General features: G+C 41.5%; 2 protein-coding genes and 1 pseudogene across 5 annotated transcripts in view; 1 reads left to right on the top strand and 2 right to left on the bottom strand.

Moving 5' to 3' along the window:
• Nucleotides 1-1,258: 1,258 nt before the first annotated feature.
• On the bottom strand, nucleotides 1,259-3,752 carry LOC117882094 (annotated as a pseudogene).
• A 2,195-nt stretch (nucleotides 3,753-5,947) lies between these two features.
• Nucleotides 5,948-15,682, bottom strand: EXTL2 (exostosin like glycosyltransferase 2). 2 transcript variants are annotated; one of them, XM_034779894.1, is made up of 5 exons: nucleotides 15,102-15,682; nucleotides 12,442-12,525; nucleotides 11,464-11,891; nucleotides 8,551-8,621; nucleotides 5,948-7,668 (listed from the first exon to the last, which is right to left on the bottom strand). In XM_034779894.1, exons 2-5 carry the CDS (start codon nucleotides 12,444-12,446, stop codon nucleotides 7,177-7,179), a joined length of 996 nt encoding a protein of 331 aa, XP_034635785.1. In that variant the 5' UTR covers nucleotides 12,447-12,525; nucleotides 15,102-15,682; the 3' UTR covers nucleotides 5,948-7,176. The 2 variants fall into 2 exon arrangements, with proteins under 2 accessions (XP_034635785.1, XP_034635787.1); XM_034779896.1 differs by lacking the exon at nucleotides 15,102-15,682 and adding an exon at nucleotides 12,773-13,822.
• An 841-nt stretch (nucleotides 15,683-16,523) lies between these two features.
• Nucleotides 16,524-18,106, top strand: part of SLC30A7 (solute carrier family 30 member 7) — a 58,596-nt gene continuing 57,013 nt past the window's right edge. For 2 of the 3 annotated variants that reach the window (XM_034779032.1, XM_034779031.1), the window contains exons 1-2: nucleotides 16,524-16,692; nucleotides 17,005-17,106. In XM_034779032.1, coding sequence (XP_034634923.1) covers nucleotides 16,638-16,692; nucleotides 17,005-17,106 — 157 coding nt within the window. In that variant the 5' untranslated portion in view covers nucleotides 16,524-16,637. Of the gene's footprint in view, nucleotides 16,693-17,004; nucleotides 17,107-18,106 lie in introns of those variants that run through there. The other variant, XM_034779033.1, reaches the window with a different exon arrangement.

Genomic DNA, 18,106 nt, shown 5'->3' with positions numbered 1-18,106 from the left:
GGGTTCACTCCAGCCCTTCCACCACCTTCTCTGTATAGTCTTTTCACTCCTCCTAGCTGCAGACATCTGGCGTAGTTCCAAGTGGTCTCTGACCAACTTGCTGGCCATAACCCTAATCATGCTTCTTTCCCAAATCCTTACCAGGGGAGGATAAGCAGCTACAGCTGTTGCTTCACTGGCAGATCTGAGGCAATTCTCTTGTTCTAGGTCTTTTTCAGACTTACCCATAAGACATACCTCTCCTCCTATCAGGCCTTGTTCTCAGCTTCATCATCTGATTAGTCACATAACTTGTCTGAAGACCAAGGCTGCCACAATCCTGATGTCGTAAAGGGGCTGAGGCCATGCCTGCCTTAAAAGGCCACCATGCTCAGTGCACCAGCCCAACCCCTTGTCATTTTAGAACTTCCCATTCCCCATCAACTTCCACTCCTTCCAGTTCAATCCCCACCAGCTCAGCAATACCACTCCTTACATGTGCATACATCCAGTTATTTTATTTTCATGAAGGATTTGTGAAGAAAGCAAAACAGTTTGGTTCTGACCTCACTATGGACCTCTTTCTGCAACCTTTTATTAACTTGGAATAGTAATAGCTTAGGCCCACTTAATCCTGTTTTAACTGGGACTTACATAGTGCACACACCTTGTGCTAGCCCTTTGCACAGGGATCAGTTACACTACTGACTTAAAAAGGGACTACATGTACAAGTATATACTTTTCAGCATGAGTAAAAGTTGCCAAAGTGGGTTACTTCCCCACAAACCCTGTGCTTTGGGAGTAAGCTATTGAAAAACTTGAGATGGCAAGAACTCATGTAAATAAAACTCCCTACCTCCCATGTTGTACCCCTCCTGATTTTCATAATTTGTTCATCCATTGACTAGGCCAGTCCTAGTATTGGAAGCTTCAAACAGATTTGAAGATGGGATGGATAGGCCTTATACGGACTGGTTTCCTTTTAAAAAAAAAAAATAAAAATCTTGAGGAAAATTATAGGGTAGGGCCACTGGCAGATTAATGATTTTGCCGCCCCTAGACCCTGAAATAATTGCCACCCCCGGCAGCTTGCCCCATATGAACTTGTTTTAGTTTTTTTAGTTTTAGTCTGTATAGCGCAATTTCGGTTATAGCATGGGACCGCACATGGATCCAAAATGCCGCGTTCAAGCAGGGGTCTGGTGTATATCAAATATTTATTTTTTATTTTATGTAGATCCAGTGAAAGAAATAAAAAAGTATTTGAGTAGTAAGTAATTACATTTGTTTATGCCTACACCTTTGAGCGGCAAACTTATTAATTAATTCTGTATAATCCAGAGAAGTTGTTAGATCCTTTTCAATTGTTAGGGGAGAAAGGGAGTTTAATTTTTCTTCACTCAGATTAGCCCTCAAATAGTTTTTCACCCTTTTTAATGCCAAAAATGATCGTTCCGCTGAACAGTTTGTAGCAGGTGTGCAAACGAACATTCGGAAGGCAATAGCAAGATTTGGATATACTGAATGAATGTTTCGATTTCAAGAAGGCTGCAATATCTTATAACTGACTTCTTTTCATTTTCAGGAATTTCGACACCTTCCAAATACGATCAAAAATGAAAGTGAAAATTCATTCACGAATGATTCGTCTAAATCTCCTTGGTAGCATAGCTGTAATTTTTTAGCATGAACTGTTATATCTGCTATTGAAGTATTGGTAATGTTAGAGAGAAACTGAAATCTGCCATACATTTCTTGATACGCATTACTTCAGCATTTCAATTCGGAACATACAAGGTCTAGTATTGTTAAAAAGATATCTACTTTAAATTATCTCTACCACACATTTCCACTTCAACTTCGCGTGTCTCCTCAGCTTGCAGTTTACGATTTCTTTTTCGCTTAGTGTCGAATTCATAGTCTTCAATTTCCGATTTTTCTTTGGCTTTCTTTTCATACATATCAAATAAGTCCCGTGTAGAGTTAATGTATCCTATTAGTGAGTTGTAGAGTTCTACAACTGCCTGTATATCAATATAAACATTTTGCAGTTTTTGGCTAGTTATATGAAATCTTTCCAAGAGTGAGCTCCAAAATACAGCCATAAAAGCTGCTTCAAGTCGATCGAGTTTTTGCTGCAGGCCTGCAGCTTCATTACATGTAACAGGTTTCTCAGTAGCATCTTCCTTTATTGTATTTAAGGCTTTAATATAGCATTCCAGTTTTCACTCAAATTATGACAAGCTTCCACTTGAGATGACCAGCGAGTCTCGGAAAGTCTTTTTATTACTTTACTGCCTGGCTTCAAATTAGATAAAATCTCCCACAGGTGAGTAGAGGCAGAAAAAAATGAATAAAGATGTTGGACAGTTGAGAAAAATGAACATGCTTCTTGGCAGCTTTCTGCTGCACATACTCCAACCAGATTTAAAGAATGCCCAGTGCAAGGCACATACACAGCATAAGGATTTATATTTTTAATTCTTGCTTTCAACCTGCTATATACACCAGACATGTTAGTGGCATTGTCGTACGACTGACCACGGCAGTTTGCGATATCTAATCCATAACAATTCAAAGTTGAAAGTACAGTATCAGCTATCTGTTCTGATCTGTGGCCAGTATTTGGTAAAAAACAAAGAAACCTCTCTACTGGTATGCCATCATCGTTTACATATCTCAGTATAAAAGCCAAGTGATCAACATGAGATATGTCGGGAGTTGAGTCAACGCTTATCGAGAAATATTAGGCTTCTTTTACTTCTTTAAAAATATTTGAGATCACATTTGAAGCCATCAATTTTATAAATTCATTACATGTATAGGATGAAAGATAAGATACGTTACCTCGACCTTCATTTCCATAACGTGCAATGTGACTTGCTAAAAATGGGTTGAATTCTGCGACAAGCTCAAGGGCCATCATGTAATTGCCATTATAAGGTAATCCAAATTTTTCCACCTTACCTCTAAATGCAAGTCCTCTGCCTGAAAGTTTCTTTACCACTGCTACAATCCTCTTCAATACATTTCTCCAATACATAATGTCGTCTTCCATTTGAAATTTTAAATTTGAATAAATTCTTCCGGATATCTCGCCTCTCCTCACCATTGTCAGTACACACGTTTTATGTTCAGTCAAATTTTCATGTTCACGTAGTCAAGCTGATATGTTTTTCCAGTCATGGTATCCACTCGTCACCAGACTAGAGATCCCTCCGAATAATCGACATATGGCACAAAACACGGCTCCTTTGTTCTCCGAATATACAAGATATTGCCATGGCTTTACTTCACCGTTTAAAAGATGTCGTTCAAACACATTTTTTGTTAGAACACGCATTTTATCAGTATATTGTCTTTTTGAGTTAGTAAAATGACTATTGATATTTTGTTTAATACCGTGCGTTGATAAATACTCAATTGTAGCATCATTCAATGTCCATTGGGCCGGGTCGTCACTTATGGTAGATATTCCAACATCAGATTGAATTTCTGAATGATGTGATTCGCAAATCTCTGCAGTATTGTCAAAGATATCCAGATCAACATGATTCCCGGTAGTCTCTGCTACGCTAGTATTTGGAACATTTTCTTCAACACTAACCGTGGCCGGAATGTCTTCATTAGTTTTAATATGTACTTTATACACATCAATATTTTCAATATCAACACCAATATTTTCACTTTTTACTTCACTACTTCTTTCAACTTTTTTTTCTGTCTCACTGTCGGCACTAACTGATACAACAAAGGCATCAATTTTGCGCATTTTTGCTATCATTTCATTTTCCCTTTCTTTCTTCTGTATTTCATTTTTTTTTGTTAAATTGTTAATTATTTGTTAATTTGTCATATTGTTAATTAACGCTTAGGATTGTTGCGACTCCAGTCCCAAGTATGTTGTTTACTAAATGGCGTCACCGTCGCGCCGTCATTGATGGTTTCAATATGCACTATCATGATTTGTAGAATCGCGGCGCGCGATGCCGCGATTACAAAAATGCTGGGCTGCTATTTTAAATTTGCCACCCCTGCAAATTTGTCGCCCTAGGCCTAGGTGATAATACGCCGCTGGTTAGGGCTTCTTGCCCTGATTATCAGTCCAGGAAGAGCCCCTTCTCCCTAGATATTATCTTTTTTCTTGGGAGAGGTAGGTGGTCTGGGTTTGACAAACATGAGAAGATACAGTTAAGCTAAAATGTAAATTTTACACTGCTCATTGCGCTTAAGACGTGCAGCATACTAAGAGTTATACTCCCTTGTGGAACTTCAATATATGGCAAATGGAGCTGCTACCCATACCAATTGAAGGAAGATATAGCAGTAACACTTTGAATTCCTAGGCACAGGAGGATGACTTAGGGTGAGAGTTGCAGCATGAGATTTTAATTTTCTTCAACTACTAAGTTTAAACCAGATGCTTACTGCCAAATTTTCAAATGGGGAGGGCCTATCCTAACCCTTTGGGTACATATTGCACCTATTTTCCCAAACTGCGTGCAGAAAGGCAAGATTTGTTAGGTGGGGTGGGTTTGTACACCAATTTTGTGGGCACCGCTTAGGTACCTAACACTTGAAAACTTTGCCAATAGTACCATTATAAGTACATAAGTATATAATTTGTATAACAATGCTACAAGTTAATTTACCAGTATGACGAACACTTATTTTATTAATTGACAACTGATACAGAAAAGAAAAAAAGTCACAGAAGCAACAATAAGCAAGCGATGCACAGTGAGTTACTGCAAGGAGGTCTGCATTGGTAGAAAGACCACAGATATGCATATACTATTTATCATTGTTGTGTGATCATTAAATCTACTTTGATTACTCCAACAAGAGCAGTAAGCAGAGTTTTAGTCTTCACAATAAAACATACTTTGCCACTTAAAATTTGACAGCTGCTAAGGCTAAGAAGATTACACTGTATATAAAACAAATCCTATACTACAACTAATAGAACAACTGTAAAAAGCATGGTCATAATCAGCCTACTTGTAAAGAACTTCTGACATTACCTAAGAGTCCTTTTTGCTCAGCTAACCTATTACAAGAATGATAGTCACAAACCATGTCTACACTAGGAAAATGACTCATTCCTGACAATGGTTGCTGCCATAGATCCCCTTGAACCAGCATTTAGAACAATTTTTACTGCTAGCGTAGATGGGACTAACTCCTTTTTAGTTCTGAAACTTGGTTCCACCAAGGCTCAGTGATCTGTCAGTGTCTAAATTACATTGCCATAGATTATTTCTTCCATGTCTCGAGAATATTTTTTATAATGGTTTTGTCCTTTATACCCTAACATTTTAAATGTTTCCAGTATTAGTTCAGCAGTCCCAAGCTGATAACAGCCGATGGTAACAAGTCCATTTAATGTAGGTATGACCAGAGAATTCAGAGACTGAAAAGACCCAACAAGTCATCTACTCCAGTCCTCGCCAGTGCAGGCATGTAGCCTACAACATATTTCCTAATGTCTCCATTAACTACACGACATTTTATTTTTATCATAGATGTTTATTAGCTTTGCCATTTGAAAACAGGTGAAGGAAATAAAAATAGAATATATTCAGTTCAAACAGTAAAACAAAATACAGTAGACCTGTACGCTTATAAAATATACCTTCTGGATCAGATGCAAAACAGCTAGACAGACATAAAATATATCTAGTTACTACCAACAATTATACTCAAAACATTCTTTTTAAAATATGAGTTGCTTTTCAGGCACACTTCTCCAACATAACGTACAATAGAACCTCAGAGTTACGAATTGACCAGTCAACCACATACCTCATTTGGAACTGGAAGTACACAATCAGGCAGCAGCAGAGACCAAAAAAAAAAAGCAAATACAGTACAGCGTTAAACAAACTACTAAAAAAATAAAGGGAAAGTAGCATTTTTCTTCTGCATAGCAAAGTTTCAAAGCTGTACTAAATCAATGTTCAGCTGTAAACTTTTGAAAACAACCATAATGTTTTGTTCAGTTAGGAACATTTCAGAGTTACGAACAACCTCCATTCCCGAGGCATTTATAACTCTGAGGTTCTACTGTATATGCAAAATACTGATATAAGAGTAAGTTCTAAAGGCTGTAGTAAATGGTAAATATGGCACCTGTCTCTTTTGGCTGCATATGTGGTAACATAAGCTACATTTCTTATGATATATGCTTTCCATGTTCATTATCTTTCCCAAGTTAGCAATTAGAACTTTTACCTTTCAGTTCCTGAGCAGCATTCCAGTGACTGTGGGCAAAGTAATGATAGGAAAAAAGGCGGTATCAGCAACATCATGCTCCATAACCCCTCAGTGGCCAGTGTTGTAGGTGAGGCTCCTAGAGATGTTTGATACTGAGACTGTGCTTTGTTCCATGACTTTGTTAGGCTTATGGTTTGATTGCACTCTCAGGAACATTTCACACTGAAGAACAGTAGTTAACATACAAGCTTTGAGGAGTTTTCTAACCAGGTCTAATACCCTTGCAAACAGCTCAGTGTAGCCCTTAAAAGTTTTCGCTAGGAATTGTTGAGAAAAATAGAACAGTCTCATAACATACAGGTCTGTTGCATCTTACGCACATTTAACATGCGCGATTTCAACTTTATGCAGTCGGCAAAAAAAAAAAAAAAGAGAGAGAAAAACAACAGTTTTAATATTATACCTGTAGTGCGATTTCACCCGCCATTGAACTCAATGGGGTTTTGGTTATATGCGGTTTTCGCTTTACGCACTAACCACGGAACGGAACCTCCGCGTAAGATGAGACAGACCTGTATATATATAAACAACACAAATATGCCAAAATATCATTTGATTGGGTAAATATAATTCTAAAGAAATAGAAATTAAGTTCTTCATATGTGTGCAACAAGTGATTGTACATTTTTCTGCACATGCTTTTGAAGGTCTGGCCCTGTAATTTTGACAATAACAGCTTCTCAAGTATTAAGAGATGAAGGTGGTTTTATGATAAGTAAACATTACACACACACTGTTCTTTAAACTTTCTCAATAACTTACACTGGGGAAAGAAAATACTGTGGGCAAAATTCAGAGGCTATGTGTAAAGGAGGACAAGCTGGAGTAATGCATACCTTCTTCTGGTCCCTCAGCATTTAACTTACACTGACTTGAATTTACTGTTTGATGTGTAACTTATACCCCTTTATTATACATTCTTACATTTTATTCTTGTGATTGGCATAATTAGGGAACCCAAACTGAGAAATCATAATGTTAGAATATTTTAATGGCATACTGTTATAAATATTAACCAATTTATTTAGACAGTAAGATCTTTGTAGCAAGTGCTCTGCTCGGTGCCACATTCCGGAATAACCACTGTTAGTCTCTTTTTCTAAATTCCTTATGTCAACAGGTTTCACGAACACTCCTGAAGGCTTTCCAGTATGCTTGGCCACTAGAAAATTCATGACAATATCATCACAGTTTTGAGTTTCATCTATCAAAGTGTGAACAGCATCAGGCTGCTTTTGAAAGAGTTCTAGGTATCCACTGTGAAAGAATGCTGCTCCTATGAGAACCATGGAGTACTGGTCCCCATTTCCAAATCCAGGTGTCTGCAGTTCAAAGCTGCCATAACTGTATATACCTGAAGAAGTGGAAACATGCTTTCTAGGAACAAATCCCACTATCTGATCTGGAAATTGCTGTAAGAAAAATCAAAAGATAGCAAAATTAAAGCTCCGCACTACAATCAAAATGTTAATCAATACACCAGTACAAAACCTCTTAATATAAGAATCCCTTATGAGGCTATTATTGATAGAGGTGCAAATTAATTGATATGAAAGATGCAGATAATATAAAATACACCTCTACCCCGATATAATGCGACCTGATATAACACAAATTTGGATATAACACGGTAAAGCAGTGCTCCGGGGGGGTGGGGCTGTGCACTCCGGAGGATCAAAGCAAGTTCGATATAACGCGGCTTCACTTATAAAGCAGTAAGATTTTTTGGCTCCCGAGGACAGCGTTATATCAGGGTAGAGGTGTAATCAGCTCTGCGGTCCGCTGGCCTGCACCACATGGAGTTTGTTGCAAGTTAATACAAAATGACCAGCAGAAACTGATACACTGCTTCACTCCACGTCATACAGTGCCAAGTAGCATCTGGCCAAAGTTAATTTGCATTCATGCATTTGGGATCAAAAATAAGCCTACAGATAAGCTCTACACAGTAAAGAGAAATATTATTATTGATTTCTGGTGCACAGCTTTCAGATCAAATTAAATTTTCTCTGCTGCATTTAACCAATTAGATTTTCTGATATCTGTGACTTAGTAATTTGCTTTTTAAGCAGAGGAATGGTAAAAACATTGCTTATACCTGCAGTCTGTAATTTTGTATCATTAAAATATTATTCTTCAGTGTCTTGCCTTTTAGAATTTAGCTGATCATCTATATGACAGATGATAACAGCATGTCCTAGAAATAGCAACAATGAACTGATTTAATCTTTCCATTTAGTAAAATTGATATAAACTCCATTATAAATATGCAGGATGCAATATATAAACATTACCTGCCAAACAGAGAAGGCAAAAGCAAGGTCATAGGCACTAATCAGTGTGTCATCATCCATCATTAAAACAGCTGAAGAGAGGAAAAAGACATTTTAATTTTTTAATGCAGGTAAAGAAAAATTTAAAATTATTAAGTGATAAATACAGGCAGTCCTCAACTTTATGATCTTCAACTTACGACAAAGGGCACATATGACGCTTCTAGATTGACACCCTGATTCGACTTACGACCATTGGTTTTGACTTTACGACCCTCGGTCCGCAATGGAGTAGACTGCAGTTCCGAGTTACGCTGTTTCAATTTACGACGCAATTTTCAAGAACCAATTGTGTCGTAAGTCCGAGGACTGCCTGTATGTGAGAATTTACCTGTGCTATATGCAATGACAAGCTAGCCAGACATCTATGAACATTAGGATGAGCTGCATAGCTAAATCACCATGCACTAGGCTGAAAACGTATACTTAGATATTAAGGTTACAGGGAAAAGAATGTTTAACTTTGCAATTCTAACATGTTTAATTGACCTGAAGCACACATAATTTTTAGCACATTATTGCTATCATCAATCACAAACTATCACTGTAGCATTAAAAGTTGTGTAGCATAGCTGAACAGCTGTGCAGTGGAAAATCTAGGGGCGGGGGGAGAGCGGGAAGGGGGTTGGCAAAGGACTACAACAGACTTTACTAATTGCAGGTCAGGTTGCAGTCCTAATAGCTTTTTAATACTGTGTAAAGGACAACTATAAAAATCAAGGGAAAAAAATCGGATCCCATATAATCCATCATACTGGACAATATGATCTTCCACATAATAATTATTTCTTAACATCAAGGAAACACCAAGACATAAGTATTTCCATACCATTTCTCTGGGACCTAGACAGGCAAAAGTAGCATATTATATAGGCAAAAATTCCCTCTTATTAATTGCAGGATAAGGCCTGTTGCTTCCGATCTCTGGTGATCTTGGGCAAGGTGGTGGTGGGGGGGGGGAAGGGTTCACCTTCCTCTGCAGCATGGGATGCAGTCAACTGCAGGGATTAACTGGGTATATCTCACTTAATCTGTTTCCTGACATTGCAGAAGTCTTAGGCATTCATGCACCTCTGTCGCTCTTGTTATCTCCCTGTCACGTGTAATAGTCTAGTTTCATGTGTAATACTATGATCGAATTTCAGTTGTTGGGTTTGGTATGTGAGTGCTGGGTGGAGTTGATGGGTAGCCTATATACAGGGAATCAGACTAGATGATTTTGTGGTCCCTTCTAGCCTTGTATGAGATCCTAGAATCTGAAAACATGCTGCATGTAGAGGTGAAAGCAGGATGCAAGTAGGTCAGTTCCTCAGGGAGGAAACATAGTGGTGTGCTGAGTCCTTTAAGGCAATGGTATGGCTCAGTGCAACCCTGATTAAGCAGCAGGGCATTCTGGGGGCTGTAGTGATCAGAGGCTTTCTGGGAATTTTAGGTTGAGTAGCAATGTATGCTAGCATAGGGGGTAGTGAAATAAAAGTTTCCTTTATACAAACAAGAAAGAGACCACAAAAGAGGTGGGATGTATGCATCTTTTTACTTGAAGGAAACAGGACTTGTTGTTGGGTCTCTCCTGCAAAAAGTTGAGGAAGAGGCCTGGATGAAAAGCCAAAGGGCAGGGAAAAATACCCGGAGGAGAAGCAGTGATTTGGGCTAAAGAATCAGACTGGGCTAAGGAGGGAATATAGAGAGCAGCATATGCTTTTGGATTTCCACCAAAGGGCTGTAGAACAGAGATGGGCAAACTACGGCCCACGGACCACATCTGGGCCGCAGGACCCTCCTGCCAGGCCCCCAAGCTCCTGGCCCAGGAGGCTAGCCCCCGGCCCCTCCCCTGCTGTCCCCCCTCCCGCACAGCCTCAGCTCACTGCGCAGCCAGCACAATGCTCTGGGCGGCGGGGCTGTGAGCTCTTGCCTTGCCACGCAGCTGCAGAGCTGCGGTCTGACCCGGTACTCTGTGCTGCGCGGTGATGTGGCTGGCTCCAGCCGGGCAGCATGGCTGCCTGTTCCTGGTGCTCTGGCACTGCGGCTGTAGTGCCGCCAGCCACCGGTGCTCCAGGCAGCGTGGTATGGGGACAGGGAGTGGGGGGGTTGGATAGAGAGCAGGGGAGTTTGGGGGGTGGTCAGAAGGCAGGGAACAGGGGGGTTGAATAGGGTCAGGAGTCCCGGGGGGCAGTCAGGAATGAGAGGAGGGGTTGGATGGGGACGGGCGGGGGGCAGTCAGGGAACAGGGAGGGCTGGATGGGGCAGAAGTCCCGGGGGGGCCGTCAGGGGGGCGAGAAGCAGGGAGGGTCGGGCCACGCCTGGCTGTTCGGGGAGGCACAGCATCCCCTAACCGGCCCTCCATACAATTTTGGAAACCCAATGTGGCCCTCAAGCCAAAATGTTTGCCCGCCCCTGCTGTAGAAGAAGGCATGTGAACCCCTGTAGTGATTTGGACTTTTTTTAATGTTAGTTTTGTTGGATTAGGGAGGAATTTTGGATTTGGCTGGAAAGCTAATCTAGTCACCTTTGCCTGAAAGAGGAAACTGAGATAGCAGTCACATTTCCATGAGTACAGCAAGCGCCCTCCTCCCATTCTCTCCTCCACCCAGTGCTTCTAATACAGCCTCCGAGGGGCAGAGGGTATCTAACATCCATGCTACAGGATCTCCATTTGTCCTGCTGCTTACATCTTCCCTGCCGCTGTTTTCTGCTAAGTAGAATTGCTCAACATCTGCTGGATTCAGAGGTTTCTGGATTAATTTAGTCAGTGGGATTTTTTCCATAATGATAAAATATGCAGTTGTTCTGAGTGATATATAAAATAAGTGTCCTGAAAAGTGGAATTAATATTGTTAGCAACAATGCTACGTATAAGAATGAAGCATTCATTACCTTTTGTTTCCAATTCAGGGAAGATCTGGAGTCTGTTCCTCATGCGATTCACGGTCTGCACTTTGAAGACAACAGGTACAGGATGGGGTCCCAGGGAATTCCACATTTCCTCTGGTGTCTTCTCCCCAACATTGTTCCACACAACCACCACTTTGTGTAGATGGGGGATGGCTTGATAATGATTTAAGAGCTTCAACAATAAGTCAGTTCTATTGTATGTCTGCATAACAAGAGTAAATGAATCCAAGGCGGATTGGCTCTGGGATTTTGGTTCCCTTCGCAAATTGGGCATTTTGTCATCTTTAATGTTAGGAAGCAAAGCCATTAAAGCACCTGCCACAAGGAGTAAGACAAAGATCACCACAGAAGAGAAGCGAAGTAGTCGGATTCCCATAACTCTTCCTGGTAGCTTACAGATGTGATGACATCTTTATTAACAAAAATTGAAATGGGAAGAGAAAATTCATCAATTGTCTCCCTACATATTTGTCAGTTCAATGTAAAATTAACATGGACCTCACTCTTTCTCATAGGGCAGGTATGCAGGGAGGATTCTTTGTTGATGTGTATCCTAGGTAAACTTTTTAAATTGTTATGTACTTTTGCTCTCTTTTATTCTCAAGACAGATATGAGTCAGATGCAACTTTCTAAGCTTGCTATTGATCAATAAAGATTATTAAAAAACAACTAGTGGGTGATATCATGCTGGGAGTGGCTTTTTGTTTTGCTTAAGCAGAAGCATCCCTCCCCCCATTGATTTCAGTGGGGAGTTCTGTTTAAAAATTGGTGGCATGTGATGATCCTTCATGTTTAAAACCCTAAAGAAAGTATTTAAAGTTTACAGGGATGTTACTTTCCTCTGGATACAATAAATGCAAGCACTTAATTAATTGCATAATATATAGACCAGTTTAGAAAATATTAGGGTGAAACAATTTAATAAAGTCATACTTTTAGTTTTAAAAAAATGTACTTACCTCATTTTTGCCAAGTTGGACTGGGTTTATTTTGGTCTGTTTTAAAAGATGGTGCTGATTAGGTGAAATCAGTTCTGTATGGATCTGTTGGAGGTGAAAGGAATTATGTAACTTTTGATCATGCATTTGCTCACCGACCACCCAAGATCCTGTCACAATCATATATGTTTGTGTATAAGGCAAGTGTTCATCTCAACAATCGATGAATGTACACATTCTTAGCAACTGTCCATCTTTTCCTGTTGTTTAGCTGAAGAGTTTTCATTGGATTTTATGACCACTATAAAAATGCATTTTTAAACCAGTATGTTAGAAAGAAAAAAGTTCTTACCTCAAGCATATTTAGCTGCTCATTGCAGTATTATTTATTTGTATTACAGTAACACTTACAGGCCACTTACAAACAACACAGGCCCCCGTGTTGCTAGGTAGTCTGGACGAGCTTACGATCTAAATAAACAAGATAGGGTGGAAAGAGAAACAGAGGCACAGAAAGATGACGTGACCTGCCCAAAATGAAACATCAGGTTGGTGACACAGAGCTATGAAAAGAACTCAGGTGTCCTCAATCTCAGTCCAATATGCCATATCCACTAGTCCACATTACAGTACATCGTAGGCTACCATAATCACAGCTGGTTCAGGTGATAGTCTCCCATTTTTCTGGTGCATACCTTTCATGTTCTCCATCTCCCACGTTTATTGGTTGATTTAGAGGTTAAAGGGGAAGCATGTATGGTGATCAGCTGGTTTTACGATTTTTCCCATTTCATCTGAAGGCAGGTTAGGTGGGGATGGCAATAAAAGTTCAGGGGCAAGAGGGTAGGTGGGATGGTAGCAAAAGTGGAAGAGCAGAAAGGAAGGATGGTCTTGTAGTTAAGGTACTAGATTGCAGTCCAGGAGATCCAGGTTCAATTCATAGTTTTGTCACAGATTTCCCATATGACATTGGACAGGTCACTTGTGCCAGTGAAGGAACTAGGGGTCTCCATGCCTGCAGGCCATTGCAGGATTGGGGCCTTAATCTCTCTGTCTAGTGGCATCCTCATTTTATAGAAAGGGAAATACTTCCCCTCCCTCTCTCTATTTAAATTATTAAATTAAGTTCTTTGGGGAAGGGTTATTTACACTCTGTGTTTGCACTGTGCCTACCACAATAGGGCCACAATTTTTGTTGGCACCTCTAACTAGCACTCTAACACAAATAGTTAATAATAAGGGTGAGCACTCTATGGGTATCTGTGAACTGCAGAGGTGGCATTTTCCATTGCTGTGAATCAGAGTGAGCATTTCAAACATTTGGGATGGAAGACAATCATAGAAGTATAGGATGGGAAGGGACCTCAATAGGTCATCTAGAGTCCAGTCCCCTGCTGTCAAGGCAGGACTACGTAGAACGAGAACAATTTTTCACCCTCCTTCTTGTAACAACCTTTTATGTACTCGAAAACTGTTATGTTCTCCCCCTCCCCCCATCTTCTTTTCTCCAGACTAAGAGGAAATTAGTGAGGGTTTTTTTTTGTTAAATCTGTCTGTGTGAGGAACATAGATACCTCCTTCTATGTTTGGACAACAGAAATATGGAAACTTAGAAGAGGAAGAGCTAGCATTAAGTTGTTGAACCTATGCTTCCATATCAACAAAATAACTTATTTTAGGTTATATAAACTTTACTGATAGAAATGCAAATTGGAAAGTCTGTATATTTACAGCACAGTCTAGTGATCCGAACATGTGATAGGCAGTCAAGACCTCCTGAGTTTAGGTTCTGGTTCTGATTCTGTGTGGCCTTGAAGAAATCACTTACACCGTTTTCAAAAGTGACCACTGAGTTTGGTTGCCTCAATTTGTGGGTGTCCAATTTGAGACACCATTGTGCCTAACTTTTGGAAGTTCAATTCCTAATTAAATCAATAGGAGCTGCAGCTTTTCAGAACTTGTCATCCCAGAGGTGTCTCAAGATGGTCTCCAGAAAACCGATACAGCTGAAATCAATATGAATTTTTAAAAATGTAGATCTTAAATTGTATCTCAGATTCCCTATTTTCAAAACAGGCATTGTGATACTTGCCAAGATTATTGTGAAGATTAACTAGTTAATATTTTAAAGCACATTGAAAATGCAAACATAAGTGCTATGTGCTATTTTAAAACTTTTGGGTTTCTGTACATTTGTGTTTACTTAATGACATACAATGGTCTGTAAATGATAAATAAGGATATCACAGATGAATCTCGATTTAAGATATTAAATTAGAATTAGTATCATGGTGCTTTCATGTATGAATATGCTGAACAATGCAGCAAAGTAGGATATAAAATTCCACTACAACGGTATTGGGCTTCTTCCCATATTCAAAGACTCAACATTCCTTTGTAAGGAATATTTACCTCTTTTAAACAGAAATAAAATACAAAACAAATACTGAGAAAGTCAAGATATGCAATTTTAACCCTCCTTTTAAGAAAGAATTCTTCTGAAGCTGCTGTCTCTCTGCCTACACAGTATCCCCCTACCCATTCTAATAATCAGCATTCATTTTATGAAAACAGTTCATTAAAAAAACCCAAATAAATTACATTATTCAAAGAATAGCCACTTCACATCGTGTCCAAATTTAAAATACCTTCCATATTATTGCATTTTATTGTATCCTTACCTAGAATGCTGGAGACCGTGAGCCAGGCAGCTTATTTGTCTAAGCCTTGATTTACATGAGGAAGAATGGAGATTTTTTTAACCGAGCATAAGAAGTCTGCACATTTTTTGTAAACTCAGTTAGCTTGCACTGGTTGTATTTTTATGTCAACAACATTGATAGAAAAGCCCTCCTCTCCTCATCCCAACATGAGAGATTAAGCAGAAAGGCTGGAACAAGCCCGTATTACCTTCCCTTTCTGTGGCATAGTACTTCCTGCTGGATGAAAACACTCCTCCTCCCAGCAGGCTCGAATTTGTAGTTCATGCTTTATCCCGACCATAACAGTTTGTCTCAACCCTTCTTTCAATCAAGCTTTGATTCTTACAGAGAGTCAGATATTTTTTGCATGTGTTTGTTTTCAGTGTCACAGATGGTACCCATCTGTTTTATGGGAGGAGAAGTTCACCTTGAAATATACCTGAGAATGTATAAAACTAAATTTCCCTTATTTCTCTTACAGTCTCTATTATTAAATCTCTTACTCATTCCCGTTCAAATACAAATATTTCTCTATAGATTGCGGGTCACACAGAAAAGCAAGATATAATAATTATGTGAAGTTCATTTAGATAGAAAATAAAAGGGAAATCTACGTATCTAACCTATTCACGCCTTCGCTGATACAAATACTATTTTACCGTGTAGGATATTATAGTACAGTGAGGATTTTGCAGCCACCTTCGGTAGTTTTTATTTAGTAACAGCATAATCTTTCAAGAAAGTGTTAGATTTGACTGCCTCGGAGAACGCTGTATAAAATGCATACAAATCAAATAGCTAAAGAAATTGCTGTATAGAATGCGTCCCTGGACTGGTGTGTGTGTTGGCGGAGGGAGGATCCATACAGCTTCTCTCGCCTATCAAAAGATGAAAGGGATCTGCAAGGAAATTATTGATTTTCCTGAACTGCGCTTTCAAGCTGCGGTGTCTAGGGGGCTGGGTCAAGCAGCGAAGCTATGCAGTAAAAAGAGGATCATTTTGATTGAGAAAGGAGGTACTTATGGGCGCACCACAGAGGATTCTGGGTGGTGAGAGAGGACAGACTCAAGGAAAGGTCATTTTTTGAACATCCAGGAAAGGATTCGGGACGGAGAAGTGTAGCTGTAAACGGCTGCAGCAAGGAGGAACGATCACAGGCATGTCTCCTCCGCAGGCTCTGGCTAAAGGAGCCACAGCACCCCCACAAACAGCCCAGCCTACCCGGGCCCGCCGGGAAAGGAACACGCCAGACATCCCCGCCCCTTCCGGATAGAGTCTGGGGCCATTGTCCTGCCAATCGCCCGCCTCTCCTGGTCTAGCTCTGCCCCCAAACATGGAACTGGGTTTCTGGCCACGCCCACTCTCCCTCGTGGCGCCTGCGCAGGCGCAGAGCAGGTGCCGGAAGCGGATCCCGGCGCGGCGAAGGGGCGCTGCAGCCGCGCCGCTCCCAGCCTGCTCCGGTCCTTTCCGGGGTCGTCTGCGCCCGGAAGATGTTGCCTTTGTCCATCAAGGACGATGAGTACAAACCGCCCAAGTTCAACCTGCTCAGCAAGGTCTCGGGCTGGTTCAGGTGAGCGGCGGGGGCCGGGCCGGGCCGGGCCGGGGTGGGTCTCCCGGGGCGCGCTCCCCGGGGCTGGGTGGGGGGCAGTGGCCGGGATGGAGCCGGCGGCCCCAGGCCTCGGCGGGGGCTCTGTGCTTGGGAGCCGGGGAGCGGCGCCCTAGAGACCCCGCCACCTGCGGAGGGAAGGGGCGGGGGCGGCGGCTTCGCACTGGGCCGCCCCCCGGGGTCACGCTGTCAGCTGCCGGGCCCTGGCCGTGCCCCGCGCCGCGGTTGCCCTCCCCGGGGCCGCGGCAGCGAGTGATCGCTGTGCCCTGTGTCTAGGTCCATCCTGTCCGACAAGACCTCGCGGAACCTGTTCTTCTTCCTCTGCCTCAACCTCTCCTTCGCTTTCGTGGAGCTGCTCTACGGCATCTGGAGTAACAGGTACCGGCGGGGGGGGGGCGGCTCCCGCAGCAGCCAGTGCCACGTCTACTGAGCCGCTGGGGCCGCAGGCTTGGAGTGCGAGCACCGGCAGGCAGGGTTTACGGGCGGGGGTGTCCCTGAAGTGGGGGAGATTGAGTCGGGGGAGGTCAGGGGCTCTGACCCGCCCCCCTTCCCCACCCTCCAAGCTTCCATCAGTTTCAGGGCCATGCTTTTCTCTCAAGCTCCCAGGAGGCAATGGCTCTGGGTCTCAGATTGATAACCAGGCTTGACTGAGGCTTTTGAATTATTGAAGAAAGATTCCCACAGCATTGGCTTCGTGATGGAGGGGCTGTGATGGCCCCTTCCCTGACATTGCACCCTACTAGTCTGAGCTCTTGTCTACACCTGAGAGTTAACTCGGATTAAGGAAGGGTGTGACTTGAAAGGTGTATAATGGCCATGCTTAGACAGACCCCAGAAATTAGGTATAAAAATTACATAGCCAGTGCTGGTCTCCTGGGTCCATCTTTCAGGTATTATCCTGCATATTGCTGAAGAGGGCTTCTGACCCCATCTCCTCTGCTGTGTCTGCTGGGTTCAGGGCAGAGGAATAGTGGTGGCTTTGGGGTGCACTACACCATTTGGGGATTGCTGCAGTTGCCCTCTCCCCTCCTCCACCTACCACATGGATCCTTTATCTTGAAAGGTGGAAGTGCTGATAAACTGATAGCCAAGAGGTAGAAGCAACACTGCATAGAGTGCCCTTATCTTTGTATCCGTAAGTGGAGTTAAAACATCCTGGAATAGGTAAACAATACGCATCATTAACTCATAGACTCATAAAGCTAGACAAGACACAGACAGGACAAAACCTTAAGAATCAAAATGAAATATTTTAATAGTAAAAATTGAAATAAAAAAAGTGAAGTGACTTTGGTGCTGGTTTAAGGTGCTCACCAGTGTAAATAGAAATAATCTATCCCCTTTAAAAAGAAGTGTACAAACAATGACAGATTTCTTT

This window comes from Trachemys scripta, chromosome 8 (genome assembly GCF_013100865.1).
Source record: "Trachemys scripta elegans isolate TJP31775 chromosome 8, CAS_Tse_1.0, whole genome shotgun sequence".
NCBI lineage: Eukaryota > Metazoa > Chordata > Testudines > Emydidae > Trachemys > Trachemys scripta.
Note: the sequence above shows the minus strand (reverse complement) of the source record. Positions and strands in the feature narration are given on the sequence as shown.